Source organism: Petromyzon marinus, chromosome 3, assembly GCF_048934315.1.
Source record: "Petromyzon marinus isolate PM22_M1 ecotype Great Lakes invasive population chromosome 3, UKy_Petmar_22M1.pri1.0, whole genome shotgun sequence".
Classification (NCBI taxonomy): domain Eukaryota; kingdom Metazoa; phylum Chordata; class Hyperoartia; order Petromyzontiformes; family Petromyzontidae; genus Petromyzon; species Petromyzon marinus.
The window spans coordinates 7,055,208-7,077,270 of record NC_133669.1 but is presented as its reverse complement, the minus strand read 5'-3'; the positions used below and the strand labels follow the sequence as shown (position 1 = coordinate 7,077,270).

Sequence of the window (22,063 nt, the reverse complement as noted above, 5' to 3'; positions counted from 1 at the left end):
AGCAAGTCCAAAAGTTAAACAAGCATCACACTAAACAGAACAAATAACAAATCAGATTTAAAATGTAAACGAAACAGACAAAACTGGAGAAAAAGTAGGTTTCTGAAAATAAACGGACCTCACGACACACCGTTATGATGATTATGATACATTTACTAATTTCCTTTATTTTGAAATGTTTTTGACTTTGATAATAACCACGAGACATGGCGTTTAAAGTCTGAATGAGCAGTGTTTACCATCTCTCTTGACCCCAAAGGCCAATGGTTTTGTAATGTACCCATATTTGTGTCAAATGTCGCGCTCGGAAATGTCAACTGCCAGTGCAAACTCCATAACTGGCGAACGTTTGAAACATGTTTTCAACTTGAAAACACAGCGAAGTGCAGAGATGTTGGGGGGGTACTATTGTAGCATCCTATTGTCCGCATTCATCCACGCAAATGACTAATTTTATCCGTAAACTAAGATTCCGATTACCATCATCAGCAGCAGTAACATCATGAAGACGGAGAAGCTCAGTTCAAGTCCACATACCACTGATGCTAGCCATGGCTACAAATCAAACTCAACCAATCCTCCACCCCGACACCCCCTCACAATAAACCCATTAGTGACATTATTTGAGTTGTACAGATAAACAAGGCCTCCACGGCAAGCTAACGGAGATTGTGTTCGGTGCCATTTCATTAGTAGTTAATGCAATTTGGAAATAATTGGTTCAGAAAATCTGGAGACCTACTCTATACACAGTAACACACTCAAGTCTCACTGGTGTAAGCTGCTAATTTATGTGACAAGTCTAAGTGTTGTTCCCTTAAAAAGTGCAGTTTTCTCCAGGCATGTAGGTTATTATCCAACAAGTGTGGAAAGTACTTATAACAAAACTGGCCAAACAGCTCAAAAATAGGACATCCTCCTGAAAATGAGTCTTGTTTACAATAATTATTCCGAAGCATTTTTATTCTGGAAAGTCTCACATAGTCAAGACTTTTTGAGGAAAGTTCTGCCAAGTTTTTGCAGTCGGAGAGTGATTTTGAAGTGTGTAATCCCACCGAGTGATTTGCATGCAGTTTGTTTAGCATTGGGATGTTTTGGCCAGTACCAGTTACATAGTATGTGTTTTTTTATCTATGGAAGTAAACCAAAGAACCCGAAGAAATCCCATTCACAACAGGGGGAGAACATACAAACTCCACAGAAAGGTGCCCGAGCCTAGAATCAAACCCAGATATTTTTTTACTGAGGCACAAATATTACCACTGTGCCGCCGTGCCACCCAGTATAGTCCTGGTAAATGAAAGTTTATTTCGCGTTAGTTTAGTTTTGTTCTAGCATAGCTCCAATAACAGATTCATGGTACCTGCAGATAATAAATCATCTGACCAGGTAGCACCATCATTATAACATTTAACAATTGGAAGGTCACGAATTCAAATCAATGTTGTGGGCCGACTCACCTCATCGTCGTCATCACCTTAATAATTCATAAAATGAGAAACGTATTGTGAGAAATTGAGAGTGGTTGTCCTGTAGGGTGTTTGGCATCCACCGTGGGAATGTGGAATCACTACCATTCGATTCGGGCCAATGTCTCAGCAAGGACAACCCACAGCCGTCACAGGGACCGTTTGACCATACTTCAAACTGGTCAGTGTTGGATGGTGAAATATTTTTTCTTAGACGAGTTCAGATATCCCTTGCCACTGATGTTAGCCATAGCCGAGAATTGAACATAGGTCACAAAATTCATGGTGATGTGCGTATACCACTGCACCACTGCTACATCCCAGCAAGATGTATAAACCTCGGGTCATTATTGAATGTGCATGGTGACTAAAACTGATTAAATGCTGAAAAAATAAACAAATATGGCCCAGTCTCTACACAAGAAATATTCAATAATTTTTTGGTTTATCTGCAATGATTCTTTGTCATATTCGTTTTCAGTTTAATATTGTGCAGCAGTATTTATTTAAACAAGTAAACTCTGGACTGTGTTTGACCTTTTGGGTCTCATCAGCAATGAGACTTGTTAAACAAATACTGCTGGGTTGTGAATTAGTCCAGACTTTGCGACTGGATAATATTTGGTATAGAAACCCGTAGGTTAACTGGACTAATAAAATGTGTTATTTTTATGTGGAGAGACAATGGGGGCATGTTAATATATATTTTTTACACAATGCGCCACAACAATATATGGGTTTTTTTTTATTAAATAAAGAGGTGAACAAAAACAGGATGGAACAATTTTCTGTAAAGCTCAACTTATACCTAGACGGCACCGACACTCACAGTCCACCAGTCTTGGTTTTAAAAGTGGGTGCCCATGAGACCATGGCCAAGGTTGAGGCCAGGAACCACAAGGCCAAGCTGAGGCCACGAGCAGGATTCTTTAAAGTCGAGGCCAGTGTCAAGGCAAGGCAAGGTCAGATCCTCTAGGCTGAGGCTAATATCGAGGTCAGTTTCAAGGGCAGTCAAGGCCCAAACCTCGAGGATGAGACCATTGCCAAGGCCATTCAAGGCCAGATCCTCTAGATCAAGACCAATGTCGAGGCCAATGTCGAGGCCAGTATCAACGGCAGCCAAGGCCCAAAATCTCAGCGCTGAGGCCACTATCAAGGCTGGTGCCTCTAAGCGAAGTCCTCAGACTGAAGCTACACCCCTGAGGCCAAAGTCAAGCAGGAAAGCTGAGAAAATGAAAGGGGGAGAGAACCACAGTGTTGGGGGGGAGGGCACAGAGGAGATTGGCCAAACCCACTGAGCCAAACGTTGGATCAAAACGCGAACTGTTGCCGGGCCGATGGAGGAATGGCACGGCATAAATCCGATCTGATTTTTGTCATGCCAATGGGAACGCAGCAACAATCACCGGGTGTGCAGGAGAAGAAGGGGCACAGCAGCATCCAGCTCACCTGATGGTGCCCGTGGGAGATGGCAAGGGGCTCACAAAGTCCATGGCCGGATCCGGAATGTTGATCGCCAGTGGTGAGACGTTGGTCTGCAGCGGCTTCATGGGAGAGGGTGGCCTCGGCGTCAACTCTGCCACCTCCTTCCTCTCGTCGTAGAGGCTCCGGAATGTCAGCCGGATATTGGTGCTGGGAAAGCGGAATGTACACCTGCGGTGCCAGGTGCGCACAAGCGAGGATAATCATCGGCGCGAATTCACGGGATCGTCAGGCAGCATCAAAAAGTTTCGACGCCGAAACCTGCAGCAAATTAAAATGTCGTTTCGCTGAGGTCAGACGCTGGCAGCTTTCTTGTTGTTGCGCATTGCCAGAAAAACAGGGAGTCATGTAACAGTGATGAGGGGTGCTGTTTTGGCTGAGAAGTGTAAAAACAACCGTTGAACCAAGCGTCGGTTTTCACTTCACAGATGGTTTTGCGATGTATTACCCCGTAAAATATAATTCCAATAAAACGATTCAGTCAGAGATGAAAAGAGTGTGGTTACAATTATGGTATTTGCACATTATAAATAGTGGCAAGGTTATGAACGAAGGTTAAGTGTACCTCACAGATGGTATTGTTCAGTGCTTAAATGCTACAGCATCTCAAAAGCACATTTACAAAACGTCCTTCAGGATAATACAAAATTACCAGGACAAATATTGAAAAAGCTAAACAGCTACAAAGGGTGGGAGAGGGGGTGGTGGAGAGATGAACAAGAAAAAACCCCTCGTTTCCAAAAATTATGACCAAGTAAAATTTATTACAGAAGTGGATCATCATTGGAACTGTTTAAATGATGATCATAAAATAAAAAAAATCACTCCCTGAAACAAACTAGGTCTCTTCCAGGAGTTTCACACACACACACTCAGCTTACAAGCCAACAACTCTCATAAATGCGAGAATCTCCCTTCTCAGAACCTCATCTCAAGGTCTCTGGCCAGCAAAAAAACCTCCCCGCATTCCTACTGTTAAGAGAAATTAACACAGACCCATATAGACAGCAAAGAATGTTGCTCTTTCTCGTTCTTATAAAATGCAGATTGGCTGTGGGCATGGAGCCAAAATGTATGGGTTATCACCCAAAGGCATTTCAGGAGTGGATTCTTTTTTGCAGCTGCTGCTGCATCTTAAACCGGAAACCAGAGTAGACAATGGATCACGGGTGCATCACACATTTCTGCGTTTCTGCAGTGAACATGCAGTGCCTCTTCTACCTCCCTCTACACAAAGTGTTTTAAAACTAAACCACGTACCATATTCTACTTGATTATACGATGCACTTCCAACTTTTGCTTTAAAATACGGGGGGGAGTGAATCGTATAGCTGGAAAATACGGCCATGCTTAATGTGGCTGGGTTGTGCTGCTGCGGTTAACCACTCGACTCAATCTGAAGGTGGCAGGTTGAAAGTCTGGTCAGGGAACAATTTATCCCCAGCCTCTTTGAGGTTGATGAAAAATAATGTGTACCAAGTCAACAGTTGTTGTTGTCATATAGATTGACTGGCTCCACCACTGGAATGTGGAGTTACCATCACAAGCTCAGGGCCACCAATGGTATTACCCAGAATCCTTCCTTTGCCACAGAATAACACAGAATGCGTTTTTTTTTAATGAAATCGCCAAAAAAAGTTACTTTAATACCTAAAAAATGTTCTTCTGCTTGTGAGCTACAGTATAAAGTTGTTGGTCATGGGGGTTGTTTTAACAGTACTTCATCACGCTGGTCAATGGGGATTGGGTGAAGGTGGAGGCAACTACCAGTTCAGAGGGTCACTCGCCCCCCCCCCCCCCCCCCCCATTGATGTCAGCCGTGGCGAGGAATTGCACTCGGAAAATCAGGTAATCAGTCAGTGCAGTTGCGCTAACCACATGCACCTGAAGTACTTACTTAAGTAACAAGAACATAGAAAATCAGCTCACATTGTTCTTATCTCACATTCTTACGTAAAGTAGCCAAAGAGAGTAACAATGCGGCTTCAGCGAGGTCCACACACTACACTGGGCTCCATAGAGCCCAGTGTAGTGTATAGTGTAGTGTATAGTAGTGTAGTGTATAGTGTAGTTTATAGTAGTGTAGTGTATAGTGTAGTTTATAGTAGTGTAGTGTATAGTGTAGTTTATAGTAGTGTAGTGTATAGTGTAGTCTATAGTAGTGTAGTGTATAGTGTAGTTTATAGTAGTGTAGTGTATAGTGTAGTTTATTGTGGTGTAGTGTATAGTGTAGTTTATAGTAGTGTTGTGTATAGTAGTGTAGTGCATAGTGCAGTTTATAGTATTGTAGTGTATAGTATTGTAGTGTATAGTGTAGTGTATAGTAGTGTATAGTAGTGTAGTGTATAGTAGTGTAGTGTATAGTAGTGCAGTGTATAGTAGTGCAGAGTATAGTAGTGCAGTGTATAGTAGTGTATAGTAGTGTAGTGTATAGTAGTGTAGTGTATAGTAGTGTAGTGTATGGTAGTATAGAGCAGAATCCCTCTTAACGACGACCCCTGTTAACGACAAATCGCTTAACGACGTGCCTCCATAGAGCTCAGTGTAGTGTATAGTGTAGTGTATAGTAGTGTATAGTAGTGTAATATATAGTAGTGTAGTGTAAAGTAGTGTAGTGTATAGTGTAGTGTATAGTAGTGTAGTGTATAGTAGTGTAGTGTATAGTAGTGTAGTGTATGGTAGTGTAGAGTAGTGTAGTGTATAGTGTAGTGTATAGTAGTGTAGAGTATGGTAGTGTAGAGCAGAACCCCTCTTAACGACGACCCCTGTTAACGACTAATCGCTTCACGACGGGTCTCCATAGAGCCCAAAGTCCTCGCTTACCGACCATTCCCTTCGTAACGGCGGGCTGATGTAGGAACAGTAAATAATAATAAATGCATTTATTAACCATGTTTTTTTGTGATAATGTGTTTATCATGTTGTTAGTATATTTCTGTATTGATATCCATTGTTTAAATACTATAAAGTACGTTCTTTGGGTGAAACATTTTAACTTTCCATGCTATCGGAACGAATTAAGCCTTTAATGTGCATTTCCTATACTCGCTTAACGGCCAAATCACTTAATGACCGGTTTCGTGGAACCAAGTCCCGTCGTTAAGAGGAGGGGTTTCTCCAGTGAAAAAATAATGTCGCTACAAAACAATAACACGCACCACAGCAGTGCATGGCAACAAACGATTCCTGTATATGCCCGACGTGTTTCATCGCCCCACGCAATCGTTATTACACTGCTCGGTACAAATACGGACTGCAGTACGCAAAGCCAGTGCTTGGGCCGAATTGAAAAGTGAATCTCAAAAAAAGAATATTCAAATTGCTGTGTAAATGCGATGTAAAGGGGGGGGCGGCGGCAAAACGAATTTTTCCCATCGAACCCTCTGGCATTGGATGTGTAAATTTCAGTCAATGACATGTGCAGCGTGCCTTCTGCAAAGTGATTTCATTTCACTTAAGATAAATAAATAAATACGAGGGAGGAAATGTTGACTAAGTGTTTTGCTTTGCAGCTCCCCCCCCCCTCCCGTCGTTATTTATTTTCCTATCTTTACAATCAATCAAGTCCCAACACCAAGAGCCCAACCGGGACAGAAGAATGGTTCCACTGTTCTGTCTCACTGTCGCTGCGAGGCAGGCAAGTCGAATGCACCATCGCCCTTGGAAAATGACAAGTTTTGGCAGCCACTTAAAAAATTCAACAAACCCCCCCGCCCCCACACACAAGATTTTTTTTTAAAAGTACAGCTAAACAACATAAGAACCCACGCCGAATGGAAATCAACTTTAATGCAGACGAAATAATGAACGCAGTGTCACGATTTGGAGGTCTGGTCACGATTCGATTCGGTCACGATAAGACGATTCGTGCATCAAGAATAACACACCTGTTTTACACAGGAACAAATACCATCAAATTCACGTAAATTAAAGTCGGCGGGGCGATGAGGAGGCAAAGCAGCACAACGCGTTGTGACGTTGGCAACCCGAGTTCAATTCTCGGTCATGACTAACATTTAGTGGCAAGTGATATCTGAATCTGTCCTCAGGCACCCCCCCTTCACAAACCCAAACTGACCAATCATATCCCATTAAAGCCTCGCGTGCTGAAGCACGTTCAAAGCACCCACATATGTCTGACAAGGCTTGGGGAGGTCCGCATCCAGCAATGGATCGACAGAGGGCTGTAAACTAAAACTATCAGCCAGCAGTGAAGAATGTTTCGATGATGTTTGTATTCACACCGAGGGCTACAGATCATAGGAAGGCTGTTGCTGTTCCCACAGTTAGTGTGGGAACAGCAGAGCATAAAATGCAATCTTCTATCATGGAGAGAGTGGGAAGCTGAGAACCTGAGAGGCAATATTTGCCAGAGTGCTGACAGCAGAATAGAGATCGCTTGCCGATTTAATCAGGCAGGCAAGTACTACGGCCAAGCGAGTGAATGGCGATGCCTAAGAGAAGGATTATATGGCTGGGGGAGTATATCAGCGAGAGACAACCGCACAACTTTTCACCATTGTGCCGTCTTGTTCTCCGCTGTACTTTTTTTTTATCTGGTTGTACCCGCATGCTGTTCGGCAGGACGTCCGACATCTCGATCTACGAGCTGGCATGATGGTTCCTGAAATGGAGCCCAGCACGTGGAACGAAACGTCGGACATGTTGCAGAAGAACGGTGAGCAGTACAACCGGGAAACATGTCGGAGAGCTACATCAGTGAGATCAGAGCGGCGAGTTCACGTCGATACTCGATCGTTCCCGCGTATGTATGGTGAACTTCTTTCGCGCCGTACATAGCCTCCCGTGCAGAGAACAACCACACAAAATAATTACCGAACATTAGTTTGTTACATCAACCAATGGTTGCTTATTCGAAAGAATAAGGAGGAAAAAAAATCACTCAACTATAGAATATAATTTTACAACTATAGCGTCACAATTTGGGAGACCACAAAACTGGAGACCACAAAACTGGAGAACCCGCAGAAAATCCACACGACCACGACAAGAACGTGCAAACTCCAAATATACAGGCATCAGGGTCGGGAGCGAACCCACGACTTCCTGTATACCAGGCGAGGTAGTTAACATCTCGCCACCATGGCGCACATTTTTGACAGCATTCATGGTGGAAATGAGCGCATTGCATGTCCGTGTCATCCCCTGTTTGCAACAGTAATTGCAATGCATGCCCAGTGCTGTGTTTAAACTACATTGCCGTCGTCTCTCCATAGTGACGATGCAATCTTTTTTTTCTTCTTCTTTGAAATAGGCGACTGAAAACCAGGGAATCTGTCTGACATCTCACGCAGAGGCAACGTGCTGCTCCAGATCACAAATATTTGCCCTCGTCTCAACCTTACACTGAGCACAGCACGGCGATGTTGTCGCCTTCATACACTGGTCACGATCACACGTAAAAAACACAATCTGCTTCCACCAGATAACTATCCTTCAGAGACGCCCTACACAAACACTCACATTGCACATAAGAGAAGGCCAGTCGACTTGCATAAACAATGAAATATTGTTTGCGGGCACAAAAGTATTTCTTTGTAATTTTAATTCCATCAAAAACAATGACGAAAACACTTCAACACGACTGTAGTTATCCGATCAGGCCAATCTTTCGAGCGCTTCTCCCGAAGTGCTAACCACAGATCCGTTATGCACAGACACCTAACCGATTCCACACAGCAAGTGGCATTCGGCTGGAATTTTATTGTACGAGACGGACCACATTTTTCTCACGTTCTAATAATTCACCGCGGCATTGTGCTCCGCAGACGTGTGCACTGTACCGTAACATCGGCAAACGAGTCTAAGTGCTGAGAAAGAGCGGCGCGTTTGTTGAGCGAAGTGGGCCTCGTTTATCCGAGAGCAGATGTCCAGCGCGTCTATAACCTTAATAGCGCACGTTACGTCTAACCCAGTCTCATCGCAAATAATCTAAAAATTGTGGGAGCGCTCGGCATGCAGCGCATTTCATACTTTTAGGCAGGGTAATGGCAACTCTCCATGTTCTATCACGATTATCATCAGCCATATTCCATCCATCATGGCCCCGCGAATGCCACAATCCATCTCACTCCCGCACATGAAGTGATCTCATCGCTACGATGCTCAACCTCTCCGGCGGATTATTTATTTTGTTTGCTATTTCACTATCAGTCTCAACCATCGATGTGTTCCTGCTGCCCAAGCCCACTTTATTTTCTTAACCGTCCATATGACATCTATAATTTACATTTGCTCCCTGATCCACGTGCCCCCATTTGTCTGTTGTGGTCCCCTCCTTACGCTTCTTGGCATAACCGTTCAGCTTTCACTTTGTTAATTATTAAAAATTTCTGTCATATAAATAAAAAAAACGTACTTGAAATACCTTGCCAGAGGCCAGACAAGTCACTTGAATTTGCGTATCTCATACATAATAAGGCTCTTGTGGGCGGGGACAGGATCACCCATCTCCTGGGTATGATCACGTAACACGTGGAACGTCCATAATAATTCACGTGGAACGTGCTTGCTCTAAAGACCAGTTTTTCCCCCCTGCGGGAATGTGGACTTCTCACCGCTGATGCAGAGCTGCCAACAGCGATTAATGCAGTCCCTTTGAGTGGTGAGACGCTTTGACTTTCTTTTTTAATGCAATGTGCATGATCGCCAACTCCACATCGTCGGTTTTATGGCCTTTGATTAAAACCAGGTTTTTCAAATGTCTCGGTCCATCAGTAATGACTGCACACACACACAAATCCATCACACTAAATTTGGTTTCGCATTTAATTTGGCTGAATTGCATCTCTGAGAATGAAAACATTTAATTCAACGAATATTACTCGCTGCAGCGTGGTCAGTAGGAGAGTCCTGCCCCCTACTGCGTGGTCTAGAGGTCACCTGAAATGATAGCGGAGGTAGCTCTGTAATGTCCTTATTTCTAGACCATTGTTGAACAAGGGCTGCACAGAGACAATTTCAAGCGAGAAGATGGATTCTGGCTTAGCAATCATTGGAAGGATTTGATAAACCATTTCGGGTCTTAATTGATTGTTCACGCTTACGGTGGCTTTCAGACCGCATCCATTATTTTCGTCTCCCCCCTCCTCTTTTCCGAACATAGATGGACTCGTCCATCTGAACAAACTGTCAAATCGCTCTCCGTGATGCTAACGTAAAAAACTAAACCCGCCACTTTTTTCAAATTTTCCTGCTGTGGTTTTCACACCTGATGATGATTGCTTGTGTTGCAGTCGAAACGTCGTGAGAATTTTATTGTTATATATTTTTATTTTATTGTTTCCCTTCTACGTGACTTTACCGAAAGAACCAAGAATATAAGGGCTGCACTGTTCTGAAAGAGATCTTGATGGATACTCCATATCGTGACAGGACCCCAATACGGCTAAAATGAGGAAACATTTCAAGAACTTTTTTAGATTAAGAGGTGTATCCCATTGCTTCAAAATGGTTGAAAGTTACTATTAACAGCAGAGTGATGCTAATGCGGTGAACAATTTCGCACTGAACAATCTTCTGCTTGCTTGGCAATAAAGTTTATCTGCCAATGCAAACACACTCCCATTTCACGTAAACACAGCAGCTGCACAAGTAGCACTGTGGATGTGAAAAGCCATAATGTCACGTGCATGCACAGACATGAATAAGCAGAAGTTGACATTTCAAGTTCAACAGCACAGGATTTGGCAATAGTACGATTCATGGACTGGACCCCATCATGCCCCCAGTACCGATAAACTCAGTTCTATTAGACAGGAAATCAACAATCTAGATTTGAAGCTTTCGTGACTGCAGGAATCCATACTCGTTGGTTCTTTCGGTAAAGTTACCGAAAGAACCAAAGAGTAGGAAATCAACAGTGGCTACCCAAATGAGAGTGGCTGCTGCCATAGGAATGTGGAATTTCCACTACTGGCTCAATCAGCGCCCCCAAATTGAGATTTGTATTGCCCTCTGCTAGTTTGAGTATGGAGATACAGTACTTTAAACTAATCTAATTTTTTTATTTTACCAGGTAAGGGTCACCGAGCTATATCGCTCTCTTTCAGAAGCAACCTGGCAACAAATGGCAGCTCATTAGCACGTGGAAATGTTTCAGCAGCCAAATACTGCAAACGCATGTTTCCTTTATCTTGCATACAGGATCAGAGACAAACTGTTAATTATCCCACAGACAGTTTTTTTCTCTCCCAAAGGGAGTCCAACAGTCAGTTGTCCTGGCTTATGTTTTCTTCAAAGAGCAATAATCGGAGTGTCATTCAGATAAAGGAAAAGTGACATGTTGTAAGACAGTTCGGCGGTGAGAAGACAAATAACGACAGCACTCGTCTCTTGTATGCATGTACGTTGAACTTTTTTTGCACCGTACGTAGCCAACCGTGCTAATAGGTGGTGCGGGGAAAGGTCAAACTAAACACAAAAAGCAGTTCTAAAGAAATGAGTTTCTCTTGTGACAGCCTCATCATCCCTAAACAATGAGGCATCACATTCTCTCCCAAAACAAGAAATTGTCAACAATTACAATTGCGATTCAATTCAGGGATAAATTGACTTATTTTCTTACCATCTCACTCGTAATCTTTCACTGTCGTTTTCCGTATCATTTGTACATTAAAAATGTTTCCGATTACCTCGTAAATGCGACATGAGAATATAATTTGCATACATTGTAAGAAATCAATTATCACACTCGTGATTGGATGCATTTGCTGTTAAGTGTACGAATCTATACATTGCTGAATCGTTACATGCGTTCTAAATGACCTGGGCCAGCTTCAGCCACAAATCGTGCCAGTGTCGCCTCAAAAGTCAACAAGCATGTTTGCGAAATGCTGGTTTCCGATTTGGGGGAAGAAATTACCCTGCAATTGCTCATGAATTCCTTTCATATGCAGTAATAACACCCTTCATCCAGGAAAACCTCTGAGTTGCAAGAGGTTTTTTTTATAAAGATGTTTGGCCAATCCCACTGAGTGTTTATTTACATATGTGTGCATGCATGTGTGATTCATGTGTTCAGGTAAAAATCTATTGTTTATGGTTTTGCCAGAGGTGTCAGCTGTTGTGACTTGGGTCTCAAAAAGGTTACGGTGAAATATTTCTTGAATTTTCAACAAGCGGATAAAAAAACCCAAACCACAGCAAACAATGGACTCATTGTACAAAGACTTGCACTGTAAATTACAACCAATCATTAAGAGCAGTGGATTGAGAAAGAGCCTTAAATTATGGGTATTATAGTACACATACAGCCATTTTATCAATCCAACGCTGTGTTGGATGAATGCTCTCCTCATGCCATGTGGGTCGCGGGGATAATTTCACCATACTTCACCAGGCTGGTGAGTGTGAGTTGGTAAAAGTGGGTGGGGGGGGGGGGGCTGAGGGCAGATTCAGGAATTAACTCACCACTGATGTTTGCTGCAGCCAAGATAGGAACTCGAGTGGCAGGTTCATACCGGAGTGCACTCACCACTGTGAAACTGCTCGACCAGCTAACGCCATGTCACGTGCAAATTCAACATGCGTTGAGCTATAAAATAATGTCTTCCTTTTATTGTTCTGCAGTACTTTGCACTTTGTTTAACTTTCAGCTGTTTACACTGTATTCAGACATGCAGTGAGTGAGCAATGGACAATGCTACGATTTTAGCAGGTATGCTTTTACTCTGGAAGCAATTGTATTAGGAGAGCAAATGTAATGATTGCCGCAATATTCTTCATTCCCAAGTACAATTTAAACGGCACAGAAAATAACAAGATCAACTGAAATCTTCGAATTGCTGTGTTTGAAAACCCAGTTGACTCGTTAAATTGCAACGGGCTATTGTGTTTTGTAATTTAACCGTCATGCTCCAACTTTCAAAGAGTTAAAGTACACGGAGTAAAAACAAGCAAATGCAGATAAATCACCAATTTCTCACTGACATAATGAAACACCAGAACAAACACAACTAAATGGCGTGCACAAAATTCACGAAAAAACCGTGCTAATTATCAACAGAACCGTATAAAAAGAGTGAAAACGGAGTTAATCACCCTCATCGTGCCCGATAGTCACATCACAATGGAATTCGGAGCAAAATGTATTCTGGATGGTTATTTAACGGGGAAAACAGCCTGGGGAAAAGGTGCTGTAAGCTTTGGCTATGAGATAGCCACACGATTATTCTTGACATTGCAAAAATGTACTCCTGAATCTGTCTGTATACAGTTTTAAGCGTTATCCCCTTATAAAGCAGTGTTTTTTCTGGGTTTCCCGGTTTCCTCACGCATATGAAACACTCCGTTAACTGAAATGGCCAAAACATCCTGAAGCAGGACTCATCAAAAATACTGTACAAAACCTAACGAGGTTTTCCTGCATAAAAGGAATAATTAATAATAGAGAAATGTATACTGTATGAAACGTTACATTAATATGATGTCCACCAGGAAAGCGATATAATACATTGACCATGAACACCACTAGATTTTATTTCTTACGCGCGTAATTAATTTCTGCTGGTGGCAGTGTCAAAGGGCTTGAATCACAATTAGGAGGTTAAACATTCCCTGTTGGGAATGAACTTAGCCCAGCATCCCTATAGAGTTGATAAAATCAGTAACCATTCCACTGCAAAGAACAGTGGTTGTCTTATGGGCAGACTTGGCCCTGCCATTGGAAGGTAGAATGTCTCCTACTGGCTTACGGCTAACATAAGGAGTGAGCAAAACCCACAAACGTTTGACTTTTGTCAGTGTGAAAATGTCTTAAACAATAGGAAGGATACATCTATTCAAAATTTTAAATAGATTTATTTCACTTACAATAAAAATTTTAAATTAACTCCGTGCCAACTCTATGTTTTATTTTCAGATATATATGTTCCATGTAATTGTTTCATGTAAAACCTGCCTGTGCTGGAGATTCTACATTGACCACAATGGCAAAAATAACAAACACTTGAATTGAATCGTGACTCAAAATCACTACAAGTCATCATCATATGCCGACATTGTTAAACGCCTGCATGCCTACGTAATTGCCAAAGTAGTGAATGCACCCAAGAGTAGTATATCCACCGCAGAGATGGGGCCATGAAGTCAGCTCTTGTGCAAGGGGGCGCTTGACAGATTGTTGGTATCGCAAGACTGAGAGGGATGCGACTGGCTTGGGGTGAGGCCTTCATCCAACAGTAGATTGATCATGCCTGCTGCTGATAGGACTCAATAGCACTGTAGTTTACAACAGAGGCAATACCGAAGAGCAATTAACAATCTGCCATGCGAGCTGCAGCATCAGAGGCAGCTGCAGAGACATGCACCACGGAGAGTGTGGCCGGATCAATGTGGACAGGAGCCACAGTCTGTGTTTGCCGTTTGCCCTGCGAAGATGTTTTGGTGCGCTCACCCCAAAACGACAGGCTATGAACACCCAACAAATGAAGTTAAGATATAAATTTTTTTGTTGACTTGCAATTAATGCATCTCTCACTTGGTTCTGAAGCACCCAAAAGCCATGTTTTGCTATCATCAGCCATTGTCTATCCACTGCTGGATGAATGTCTCCCCATGCCATCGCCATTCCTCACAGTTCAGTGCTCCTGCTAACCATCTCACTTCTGCACGTGAATTAATCTCATCATTGCATCTTTGCGGTGCTCTTTTTGAACGCGTTCCAACCTTTGGTTGACATTCTGCGACCGGTCTCTTATATTGATCATCCCACCTCACGATGGGTTCTGCCCAGGCCCAATTACTCTTCTTGATTGTCTTCATGATGTCTACCGATTGGTGTTTGCTCCCTGAATCAAACCTTCCTTTTCCTGTCTCTCACTGTAACTCCAAGCAAACATCTCTGCGTGCTTCTTTGTGCACTATCGCTGTTCCTAAGTATCCTAAAACTGAGGCAATGACTAAATCCTATAAAGACACCACGTTCGTGAAGGTTTTTGTTCATAGGCTGGAAAGCATGTGTAATGACAGGGTGACATCTGTCGGCCTGGAGTGGTAATTACGGTCATGGTTGCATTACAAATTGCTTTATTATAAGGGGGGCGTATCTGGGGTAAAGGTGAAAGGCGGAGTCGAGAAGCTCCGGGAACCAGCCCGAAGGTTCTGGAAAGTGGGCGTGGCCAGAGGTGGAGCTTGGCCACGCCAGGGCAGATATAAGGGGGACCGAACGAGGTTTGGTGCTGTTACGGGTCCTGGGTCCTGGCTGCTCGTCATCTCCGACCACATGGTTGATCTTCTGGAAGACTCTCTCCATCGCCACGCTAGTCGGACAGCTAGCGTAGCGAAGCCGGAGATGGGGCTACGTGTTAGGATCGTCATGTGTAGCTGTGTTACACAATGTATTGCCCAGTCTGCTCTTAATAAATAAGAAGCCGTCTACGCGACGTGTTTCGGAAGTCGCTCACTACACATGTAATGATGCAGATACGATTAAAATCTGTTCTTATATTTACGATAACGTGCATGGAACCATGCACGTGATAATCAATCATACATTTTTTGCAAAAAAATGGAGCAAACAAAACTGTTTAAACGATACAAAAAAACGATATGATAGAAAGCAGACGGTATAAATGAGACCTACAAGAAGTGACTCCAAAAGTGATTCTCAAATCGAATGTCGACCACGCCATTGAATTTATGGGGGCAGGTGAATCATTCTGCGCAGACAGAAAGGCTGACACAACCATCAGGAGAGCATCACCACACAAGCCACCCACACCAACCACAGTGAACACATTACTTATTAATTGTGGAAGTAAACTGCATGGGTGTCTTCTTTCGCTTGCACACTGGATTCTGTCATACTCAACGACTCAAAATTTTTAAAGCATAGAACCATAACTGCACCTGCTTACTAACCTTCCCATATTAGTGTTACTAGTTCAATAGAGTATTGTACAGCATTAGATAAAGGCATCATGTAGAGTACGTGCTGTACGATTTGGATTTGTAAAAAAAAACGTCTTTAAGCACAGCCGCATCTAACCATATGTTATAAAAAAAAATTGCATGAACCATTCTCGTACAGACATAGGAAGAATTGTGCTATAATTTCCGTAATAACCACACTTGAAGGAACGCTGTGAGAATGGTACTGGACTACCATGTAACGCTTAATCACATTTCACAAACTATTTCACGCAGGCATGTGTCAAATAAGGTTTCATTTTAGTATCCATTTAATTCGTGCGAGGCATGGCCATGAATGTACGTATCTATCTGCATGCTACGTGCAATGTATACTTTTTGAAATGTAATAAAATTAAAAAGTATGAGTGTACCATACAGAAGGGGGGAATGTGGCTGAATGCATAATTTGAAGGTTTTTTTTATCGAGAACTATTCAAATAAAGATTATTTTTTTAAACAACCTTCCTATCATTGCATGACATCATTCGTGCCATTCATGCGCCACACACTGCCAATTCATTGTTACAAACCATTCGAATAAACTCTCATCACCGTATCACGCGCTCACTGCAAGGAAACACGTTCATTCATGTGGAAAGGTTGTGTTATTAGCCATGGCCCCCGACCGTAAACATTTAGAATTTCCACCAATGGCTCAAGGATGGCATGGCTGTAAATGAGTAAGGAACTACTTTATGAAAAGCAGTGTCTATGAAGTGAATAGTCTCCCGCTGTGAGCACGTGGAATTTCCACCACTGGTTTGGGACTTCCTACAAAGGGAAGCGCTACCCAGCATGCATTTGCAAATGAGACAAGCTGACTTTTTGACTTGACCTATTTAATTAGCCTTAATCCTAGGCTGGGTAGAGCAACAGCACGGTTGTAAGCGCACTGTACTACACACCTAGCGACCTAAGTTTGACTCGCTGCCATGGCTAACAGTAGCCGTGATATCTGATCTGGTTCTGGCCCTCACTTTGATCAACTGACACTGACGAACATGGTGAAGTATGGTCAAAAAAGTAATATTAAAAAATACTTTTTTTTTAAAACACGCTTTAATGAAATGTATCCTACTAGTAATGGCAGAACTCCACGACTCCAGGAAGTGGCCCCGAGGCTTGCCGTAACGTAAGGGACCGGTGGTGGTTTACAGCCAGCGTGAGTTGAGCGTGGACAATTTAGACCCAAGACGAAACATAAGATATAACCAAAAAAATGCTTAAAAATACATATATTTTTTATTTTCAATTATAGAATATAGTATTGTCATCAGTATGACATATGTATACCAAATTTGCAGTCGATACGACATTGGTAAGTGGGTTAAAATTAAGTTACAAGATTTGAGGATAGGACAACAGAGTTGAGGATACAACAGATTTTATTTCTTACGCGCGTAAAATAAAAGCGTGTCATAAAAAAGTCACAATGACTGACAAAGCAGGGGGAAGCCTTCCTCCAGAAGAGGATTGACGAAGGGCTTCTAATGATTTTCCCATTTGAGATTAAATTATTACGATTTGGGTTATTCCGTAATTAAATTCAAGCTCATTTTTTGTTGCAACTGTGGTGTATGTAGCAGCTTCTAGTGGACGCAGGGGTCATTAGAACCCATTACATACAAGGCACTGTTCACGAATATAATCAATATAACTTTTGTGACCATTCGATGCACCTATCATGTCCATAAGAATAATGTTTAATCAACGAATCGAAGAATCATTACACCCAAAATTAAAGCAGCATAAGTGTTTGAATTGCTATTACGATTATTAATGGGTAAATTGATTTTTTAAAAAAACATCGTAAGATCATGGAATACCATTGTTCAAGTTGACACGTGAAAGAGTGCCTGATACGGTGATTGCATTCTCAATTTAAGCAGTACTGATAATATACATATTGACGAGATATCATCATCATCAGCGATCGTCAGCCATCTAGCTCCGACAACTCGACAAAATTTCTGCACGCCGGACGCGTCCTCTTGGCGATGCCGTTCCCCCTTTGGTTTGCCATCTCTCCAACGCGGTAGTCTTCCCCCCCACCACCACCACCTAGGACGTGGCCTGCCCACAAGGCGGACTTCCCTTCCCGTTCTTACCAGTCAAATAACACTAGCACCGTTCTGTAGTCATAGGATATAAAAAAAAGGGGCGACTGTGGGCAGAATGCCCTCGTTCTTACTGTAGTGCCACTCTCTACAGCCAGCGAAACCGAAGCCGGGGGTGGGAGGGGGTCTGTCCACCACCTCGCACACACGGCGCACATTGTGCATGGCGAGGCCACTTGCCTCTCACGTTGAGGAATGAGCCCAAATGACAAACACGTGTGTTTTGCTTCTTTGTGCCGTGCATGTACACGTGTACACATGTACACGCACATCACGTGTCCACGGCGCACAGTACACACGTGCATGTACGGTACGCACGTGCATGTACAGTAAGCACGTGCATGTACAGTAAGCACGTGGGTGTACAATACATACGTGCACGCACAGTACACACGTGCATGTACTGCACACACTTGCATGTACTGTACACACGTGTACGCTGATCTGTATGTATAATGACAATATAGCTCATGGAAAAATGACATCGATTGCAGCCCGGCTAAAAAGCACTTCCAGGATACAGCGGCAGTAATGCACGGATGCGGCTCAGCTAAGGCAGAGAAGGGTACTCCTGCAAAGGCAGAGGCGTGGATGGCTGCAGACAGGAAGAGCGAAACACTACTGTACTTCAATCCGGCCAAGCGACGTGACCGCGACTCGGCAGAGACTAACCAGTAGTATAGAATCACCTTTATCGTATAAATACCTTTATCATATCGTATACGATCTCATTCCATCTGGTGCCAGCCAAATACCATTCAACCTCATTTCAGTATAATCTTAGTCCAGATCCCATTTCAGTCAACTCATCGATCTAATCTCCTTTCAGTCCTATCAAATTCCAAGGCTGGTCAAATCCCATCACAGTATCATGCCACTCCATTTCAGTGCCATGCTGTCATCTCACCCACATCCCAGCCTCGCGTGCCATTACTATCTTATGCCATTCCATTACGTTTCATTTGCCCTCCATACAATCCCATGCCACTCCACTCTCATCCCATCTCAACACATCCCAATTCTATTCCATCACAGTACCATCTAATTTCATCCAACTTCTGCCCACCCATCCCCATCACATTCGACCTCAATACTGCCTCATCTCAACCCATCCCGATTCAATCTCATCTCATCCAATGGCACCCCATCCCAACTCCAATCCTTATCCAACACCACCAGTTCCAGCTACATCCGAACCAAATCCATCCCAAATATAATCCCCTCCAATCCTATTCCCACTCCATTCTATGCCAACCCATCGAATCACGTCCACATTACATCACATCTCACGCCACCCTATTTCATTACTCTTTAACCAAATTTCCATTAAATCCCCAACCCAATTCCATGCAAACCCCACCTCACCCAGGGACCCAACCAACTCACCACCTCACCCCTGCTCCAGTCGCCACCTCACTGTAATCCAAATTCATCCCAGTCCCAATTACCTGCCACACCTCACCTCATCAACACGGCGCTACTCATCTCAACCCAGTCCCCACCTCACCGCAACTCGGTCATAATCCCAGCCTACACTACACCTCACCTCAGCTAACTTACCCCCCAATCCCAGTCTACACCTCACCCTTCAACCAACTCACCCCTCAATCCCAGTCTACACCTCACCCTTCAACCAACTCACTCCCCAATCCCAGTCTACACCTCACTCTTCAACAAACTCACCCCCCAATCCCAGTCTACACCTCACCCTTCAACCAACTCACCCCCCAAATCCCCAGTCTACACCTCACCCTTCAATCAACTCACCCCTCAATCCCAGTCTACACCTCACCCTTCAACCAACTCACCCCCCAATCCCAGTCTACACCTCACCCTTCAACCAACTCACCCCCCAATCCCAGTCTACACCTCACCCTTCAACCAACTCACCCCCAAATCCCAGTCTACACCTCACCCTTCAACAAACTCGCCCCCCAATCCCAGTCTACACCTCACCCTTCAACAAACTCGCCCCCCAATCCCAGTCTACACCTCACCCTTCAACCAACTCACCCCCAATCCCAGTCTACACATCACCCTTCAACCAACTCACCACCCCCCAAATCCCAGTCTACACCTCACCCTTCAACCAACTCACCCCCCAATCCCAGTCTACACCTCACCCTTCAACCAACTCACCCCCAAATCCCAGTCTACACCTCACCCTTCAACAAACTCGCCCCCCAATCCCAGTCTACACCTCACCCTTCAACAAACTCGCCCCCCAATCCCAGTCTACACCTCACCCTTCAACCAACTCACCCCCAATCCCAGTCTACACATCACCCTTCAACCAACTCACCACCCCCCAAATCCCAGTCTACACCTCACCCTTCAACCAACTCACCCCCCAAATCCCCGCCTACACCTCACCCTCTCGCCACCACCAGTCTCAAGCCGAGTCTCCAACTCACCTCGGCCAACTAAGTTCTGAACCTCACCTCACATAACCTCACCTCACATAACCTCACCTTTACCTCCCCACACTCCCCCGGGGTCACCGCCACCGCCCGCCCGCCCGCCCTTACGTGCGCGGCAGCTGCATCGGCGTCGCCCCGCGTCGCTGGAACACCCCGTCCACGAAGACGCCGTTCTTGCCGAGGCAGCGGAGCAGGCACGCGGGCCCCTCCAGCAGCAGCTCGAGGTGGCGCCGCGAGATGAAGGTGGAGTGGCCCATGTCCACGTCCACGTCGCCCTGGCTCGAGTTGCGACCCACCGTCACCCGCCGCTGGCGGACCACGTACGCCAGGTCGCGGGCTTCCAGGCGGGCGAGGGCGGGCGGGGACGTGGTTGACGATGTTGACGAGGAGGACGAGGAGGAGGAGGAGGCGGTTGACGTGGCGGTCGAGTTTGAGGAGGTTAAGGTGGAGGAGGTCGAGGAGGCTGAGCTTGAGGCCGGCGTGTCCGGAGCAGAGTACACGGTCATCGTCAAGGCCGCGCCGGGGTCCGCCCGCGTCTCGCTCAGCTTCGTCGCCGCCGCCATCGCCTGCGATGGTGGTGGTGGTGGGATGGAAGCGCCCGGGGGGAGTGGTGCTTAGTATTCTGCTGCTGCTGCTGTTGTTGTCTCGTCTCTGCTCTTTGTTATTGTTATTTGTTGTTGTTGTTGTTGCTGCTGCTGCTTTGCTCGTTGCCGGCGGTGTGCTGCTTGGCCCCGTCGCGTGCGGGTTGTTTATTTATTTATTTTCGTGTTCGGCTTCTGCAGAGCGGCGGCGGGGCGGGGGGCGTGTGGGGGGCGGGGCGTGTGGGGGGCGGAGCGTGTGGGGGGGGGGGCGGAGCGCTTTGGCGAGACCCGGAGCGGATTGTCCGTGCAACCGCGGACTGGATGTGGATGTTGGAGTCCGTGGTCGCTGTTCATCAGAAATAGAATTGCAATACTTTTTTAGTCGTCTAGCATTTAGCATAATATAAGGGGGGGGGGGGGGGGGGGTTTGTTTGAGTGAGATCACGTAAATATTTAAATGTGTCGTTAAACCCACCACCACCCGACACAGCCAATTAGTAAGGTTTTGTCACGTAAACAGAACGTGGCCAATTCGTTACTAGTACAGCACACCGGTGTTTTGGAGAGCAAATCCACAACATTTGCAATCTGAGTACGACATTTCGCCAGTAATTACAACTAGCATCATCAGGCAGACAGCCAGATTTGTGGAAAAATCCTCCGACTGTCCACCTGATGACGCTCATATGTATTTTTTTTGCTTACGTGGCAAGAGATATATGAAAGCGGTGTATTGTCTCCTTATCTACAATATTTGTAGAAGACGTGTCACCTGGTCTGACTCCACTTTTCATATGTCGTTTTGGTAGAGACAATTTCTAGAGATTTTTGTTTTATGTTGTCCTTGGTGTGCAAGTCGAGATGGCTGCATCAGTTTCCACTGCATCATTGGAACCACTCGAGTGATGGATGCCATGGTATTTGAAATGCATAGTCTTTTTCAGAATCTGCTTGGGGAGACCTTCATCCAGTAGTATATTGATCATGGCAGCAGATAATGGAAATAATTAATTCTTCAGTGATTTTTTTTTTAATGATACATCGTTTATTGCAGGGCTTCC

At 44.5% G+C, this 22,063-nt stretch overlaps 1 protein-coding gene across 1 annotated transcript in view; it reads right to left on the bottom strand.

The window, feature by feature from the left end:
- The window catches only part of LOC116952793 (forkhead box protein K2-like), a 46,405-nt gene extending 25,195 nt beyond the window's left edge, over nt 1-21,210 (bottom strand). The window contains exons 1-2 of the mRNA XM_032972455.2: nt 20,530-21,210; nt 2,919-3,122 (exon numbers count right to left, since the gene is read on the bottom strand). Coding sequence (XP_032828346.1) covers nt 2,919-3,122; nt 20,530-20,984 — 659 coding nt within the window. The 5' untranslated portion in view covers nt 20,985-21,210. The remainder of the gene's footprint in view (nt 1-2,918; nt 3,123-20,529) is intronic.
- Between the last annotated feature and the right edge of the window lie 853 nt (nt 21,211-22,063).